A 5,683-nucleotide genomic window follows, 5' to 3' on the forward strand; every position below is an offset into this window, starting at 1 on the left:
GGCCGCATCCCGCTGCGGTACGCCGTGCTGGTGAGGAGGGGGCGCGCCTCGCCACTCCCCGCCCTCGCTCCGCACTCGTCCCGGGTCGCTCGCCCAGAGCACCCACCCAACCTTCTGTTCTTCCCCTGTAGATGCAGATGCGCTTCGATGGGCGCCTGGGCTTTCCAGGCGGCTTCGTGGACTCAGAGGACAGCAGCCTGGAGGACGGACTGAACCGTGAATTGCGCGAGGAGCTGGGAGAGGCGGTCTCTGTCTTCAGCGTGGAGCGCACGGACTACCGCAGCTCACACGCAGGGGACAGGCCACGCGTCGTGGCTCACTTCTATGCCAAACGACTAACGCTAGAGCAGCTAGAAGCTGTGGAAGCTGGAGCACCAAAAGCCAAGGACCACGGGCTGGAGGTGGGCTAGCCAGGGACGGCCCCTTATCCAGACTCCCTCTTTACTCCACGGGTTGCCCCTCCAGGGAAAGCCTCCCTAGCCAGGTTTCCTAGAAGGAGGTCATGGTCACCTAGACCTCGCAGTCCTCCCCAGTTTCCAGGGGTACTTGGGATCTGGATCATCTTCAGTCTGGGTAATAATGCCAACCTGGTCTCCTAGGGAAGTGCTCCCCATCCCTATTTTACTGGCCTCAGAGACCTTTCTAGAACCCGCACATCCTAGGCTCTCCGCTGATCCCTATTGATAATGTCACAGTGGCCAGGCATGACTACCTGTGCCCTTAGAGTTAATTGAGGCCCCAGTTTATCTTAGGTAGAAAATGTGACCTAAATAAATACTTATGACTGGGGTAATAGGGAGACAGATTGTGTATTGTGTACAGAGGTGGTTTTCAAACTTTGGCAAGTATTGGAATCATGGGCAGCAGGTGTATGAGAGAGCGATTACTGTGCTCTCTTTGGTAGCACATATGCTAAAACAGTAAGTACTGGGCATCACTGCTACATTTGCTGGTTGGGGAATGGGATGGGAGCAACCAGAGGTCTAGGGCCCTTCCTGCATCCTAGAGGCAGGAGCCACTGGAAGATTCAGGGAGTGATGTGGATCCAGTAGTTTTGGAGCTGGATAGTTTGTCATGGGTCATTTGGACGCATGGGGGTAGACCCACTAAGCTTCACTGGAGTATGAGCCTTGGGCCACATTATGCTAGGTTTTGAGGGAAGTTAAGACCTTTAGAGAGATTCTTTGCAAAGAGGGTTGAAGTAACACAGGAGCTGCTTGGAATCCCAATGCCTCCTGCCTGCTTCCTTTCACAGGTGCTGGGCCTGGTGCGGGTGCCCCTGTATACCCTGCGAGATGGTGTGGGAGGCCTTCCTGCCTTTCTGGAAAATTCCTTCATTGGTGCTGCACGAGAACAGCTGCTAGAAGCCCTCCAGGACTTGGGACTCCTAGAATCTGGCTGTGTCTCGGGCCTTAAGACTCCAGTTCATCAGTAAAGGCAACCCTCTGTAGATTCCTAGAACCTGAGATCAAGATCTTGGTGTGGGGGCGGAGGATTCCTTCTGGGTCTGTGAGATGATAGATGAGACTGTATTACAAGTGTTTTGGGCAGAGGGCTCTGCCAACTCATAGCATAGACAAAAATCCATAGCTCATCCCAGGTCCCCTGGCAGAGTCTCAGTCAACTTCCTCCCTGTACATGTGTGTACAGTGTGGAACCCCCATGCATAAGCATGTCCAATCTGTGACCACACAGTGTGATATGCCCCTGCCCCAGCATGTCTAGTTTAAACAGGAAGAAGCAATTGTGGTGCCTGCCTTGTCGCCATCTCTTATCCTTCTTGGGGTGGAGCTTCTGAAGCAGAGGAGCATCTCTTTCTCCTGTCTTCACGGCTGTTCTGCAGGGTCTGTCCTACTTCTTGTTTGTTGGGAAGAATAGCAGCAGATGATCCTCTTACCTGAGTGTTGACCCAAAAGGGGGTTCCTGAAAGTGGGAGGGGGCTCTTACCAATCCCCCCACCTACCTTTTCTTCCCCTGAAAGCGTGAGAAGGTGGCGAGGTCTTCCTGGGCTAATCTTCAACTTTGAGACCTGGGAGTTCTGGTGCCTCTGCTCCAGGACTTTGACCTTGAGTTGCCTTAGTCTCTGTAAAATTAGAAGGAAACTAGTCCAGCCTATGCATGCCCTACTTGCCAGAAAGACTCCTGGTAACAGGGGCTAATGTCTGGACTGCCATGCCCTCCAGTGTTTTCAGGAGGTATTTGTGATGCATTTACTAAGGGTCAAGCCCCATAAGAGGTGTACAGAGGGAGACAGAGCCCTTTCTCATCAAGCTGGGAGCAAGGGGTAGTCAAACAGTTCTTAAAGGGCCAGACGATAAATATAGGCCTTGTGTGCCACATGGTTTTTGTGGCAACATCTTAAGTCTGTAGTGTTAATTATCTGTGCAGTATATAAATTAATTTGTGTCACTGTGTTCCACTGAAACCTACTTTTGAAAAACAACAATAGGTAACCATAGTTTACTAAAGCCTGCTGTAGAGGGGGAAATAAGACTAATATTAATTGGATGCCTATTTAATTGTTGAGTTGTTATAAGGAAATAAAAAAGAAGCAGACACTGTACTGGTTTGATATTTTTAATTTTTAGTTGGGCCACTCTGGAAGGGCTCTTCTGAGAACAGTTAAGCTAAAGGACCAGAAGTAGTTGGTGGGGAGTATAGAAGAGAGAAGCATGTGTGAAGGATCTGGGTGAAAAGAATACTGGCAAAAACATTGATACTGGAAGCAACAACCATACCATATTTTAAGATTTTGTAGATGAGAAATTTTCATGGGGCCCAGATGGTTAGTTGTTCCTTGTAATTGATGCAGATCCTTTGAAAAGTCCAGATGGCACTGAGCTGGAAGATAAAGCCTGTCGGGAGAAGCCAACATGTCAGGTCTGGCACCTCGGTAGGACAGCTGGAAGGCTGGGCTGAACTGGGAAAGAGCTCCTTTTGGTTTCACCAAAGTGAAGGTGAAATTCCTACATAACTCTGGCTTCCAGAGAAGCGTCCTGGGAGACCAAGGTGCAAACTGAAGGCCTTCTGATCTGGCCTCAGAAATTGTAGTATAACTTTTGCCACACTCTGTTGGCCAAGAAAGTCAAGGCCATCCAAAACTTGCGGATAGGAGAATTAGATTCCGATTTCTTGATGGGGCAGTGAATAGTCGGGCCGAGGGCTCACAAAGAATTTGTAGGCACATGGAACATAGTCTAGAAATGGGAAAAGGCCAGCATAATTAGACGTTAGTAAACAGTGGATGCTAACGCAGAGGAACTAGGTAAGAACTGATAGCATGGGGCCCTCAGGCCATGGTGTGTGTTTCATAGGAGTCATTCCTGGTATTGTGTGAAACAGCCACCAAAAGGGGCTACAAGAGAAAAGAGACAGAAGCTGCCTCAGTGGTTCCTATGGGAGAAAATGACATGGGAGAGGGAGGTCATGGTGATGTCATGGGCTTGCTGACAGGCTTACTGGAAAGAGGGGTGTGAGAAGGAGGATTCTCAGATAATCTGGTATTGACAGTCATGTTGTGGATGAAGGAAAACCTAATGAATAGAGAACAAAATTTGAAGGGGACGAGTTCAAGGTAGATGTCCAGGACATGTGGTGACATAAATGTGTGCATAAAAACTCATGAGGTCACCATAGAGGGAAAAGAGAAGAAGCCAAACCGGGCCATGAGGAAGCCAACCATGGGAGTGAGGGGAGGGGTAGGAGGCCAGGAATAGAGAAGAAGCTTGTGTAAGAATGTGGACAGACTAGGTACTTGTCAGAGTTTCAGTAAAAGAGGATCAAACAATCCACTGGTTTTATGAGCATGAGGTCTCTGATGACCTCATCAAAAGGTGGCAGTGAATGACAGGCTTGACTTGGTTGAGCAAATGGGATGTAGGGGAACAGATAGTGTAAGAAATTGGTCCTTAAAGGACCATAATGTGATCATGGGAGAAGGCTTTGGAGCCAAGAGCAGCCAGGTAGAAGATTACGCTTATACATGCAGATGCTGTGGTCACCATGGAGAATGAAAGCCGATGGGGATGTAGGGGGAGATTATTGAAAGGAACACAATCTGAGAAAAGGAGGACCGGAGCCTCAGAAAGGAGGGGAGAGCGCAAGAAGAGAAAGAGATAATGGGGCAAGTGTGGAGGCTTAGGACGGAGAAATGAATGGCAGAATGATGAAGGCGTTTCAGTCTCTTCCTAGCAGAATGAGACCATCAGCTACTAGGGATGGATTTCTCATTCACCTTTCTTTGGAAAAGCAAGCTGCTGAAACAGCAGAATGGCATGGCAAGGTCGAGTGGGTCAAGGGAGAGTAGGAATCTAGGCACTTAGTTGTGTGCCTCTGACTTGGGGGGCTGCACACACATTTTCACTTCACTGGTGCTCAAAGACTTGGGTGGAGACACTGTAGAGGTGGATTTGGCAGTGGAGTATATGGCAGGGAGAGAGGGACCAGGTAGTTGAGATAATACAGCAGAAATTAAAATAATGAATTGTGAAATCTGAGGTTTAAAACTTCTATGATGGGAAATAAGCTGACAGTTGAGTTTGAAGTGATTAGCAAATTAGAGGTCTTGATGAGGTAGATGATCCAACATCGTGGCAGGGTGGGGAGAGCAGCAGGCCTCTCTGAGCCACCAAGAAGGTTTTGGACATTAGAGTTGGAGTGAGAGGAAGAGTCAAGGCCCAGCCTAGGGCAGAGGGCCGGTGAGAGCCAGGGCAGGGGCTCCCGGGCTGCTGAGGACAGAGGGTGGGGTGAGCATGCAAGTGGGAGCTCAGGCCAGAGATGGCAGGTGTTGGGGACGTGGTGTGAACCAGGAGGCCACGTCCGTGGTGATGTGGAAGGAGGACCAGAGTGCCAGTGACAGTGCCAGGAGCAAGAGGTGCACACAGCAGGACGTACATCCCTAAGAGGGAATTTGAAGAACAGAGGAGGGGAGCGCTCTGATTGCCATGCAGAGCCCTACGGGCCCCCGTGGCTGCTCCTGGCCTTTGGGTTGTGGGGTGGGCAGTGGGCAGCAGTGTAGAGATCCAGCAGATTCGAGAGGGCTCATGACTGCCTTGACCTAACCCACCTCTGACCCTTTGTCCCACAGTATCAGCAGTAGACTCTCAGGGTGGGCGGCTGGAGGAAGGGGCCCGAGAGCTCGCAGCAGCCCGTACCAGCTGCATCTGCGTTTGACGCCACTCGGACCTCGGTCATCTCTGCAGGGGAGGTGAGGACCCTGACTGAGAGATGAGGTTCCACTCGCAGACCCTTAGCTCAGGATCCAGTGCTAGGTGATGCTGCACCCAGAACTCATCCTCAGTTCTCGCCTGGTCCATCCTTGAGCACCGGTTCTTTGGTCCCTTCAGTCCTCCCCTTTATTGCCCTGGACTCTTCCATCACCCAGGCTGTCCCACCCTTTGGGAAGTTTATTTCCCCACTTTTTAAATTTGTATCATTCTTTTTTTTCTTTTCTGTCTCTGCAGGGAGGGGCAGGGGTCCACACCTTACCTGCATTGTCCAACAGACTCTGCCTTCCTCTTCCACCAGCCTTCAGGACAGTGGTGATGGTTCTGTGGTTTGCCCCCACTTTGCTGGCCCGATCCCAGCACTTGTGGGCTGGGCAGAGGGAGGACAGGCACACTCAGCCTCTGCACTCCTCTTCCTCTACCCCATTTCCATCCTGCCAAGCCACGAGAAGCCCAGG

At 50.6% G+C, this 5,683-nt stretch overlaps 1 protein-coding gene across 1 annotated transcript in view; it reads left to right on the forward strand.

The window, feature by feature from the left end:
* Nudt16 (nudix hydrolase 16) overlaps positions 1 to 2,548 on the forward strand; it is a 2,824-nt gene extending 276 nt beyond the window's left edge. Inside the window, exons 2-4 of the mRNA XM_033759556.1 lie at positions 1 to 30; positions 132 to 401; positions 1,256 to 2,548. The exon at positions 1 to 30 is cut by the window's left edge and continues 13 nt beyond it. Of these exons, the coding sequence (XP_033615447.1) occupies positions 1 to 30; positions 132 to 401; positions 1,256 to 1,435 (480 nt within the window). The 3' untranslated portion in view covers positions 1,436 to 2,548. The remainder of the gene's footprint in view (positions 31 to 131; positions 402 to 1,255) is intronic.
* The last annotated feature ends 3,135 nt before the right edge of the window (positions 2,549 to 5,683 follow it).

Source organism: Fukomys damarensis, unplaced genomic scaffold (genome assembly GCF_012274545.1).
Source record: "Fukomys damarensis isolate Sample0158 unplaced genomic scaffold, DMR_v1.0_HiC HiC_scaffold_37, whole genome shotgun sequence".
NCBI lineage: Eukaryota > Metazoa > Chordata > Mammalia > Rodentia > Bathyergidae > Fukomys > Fukomys damarensis.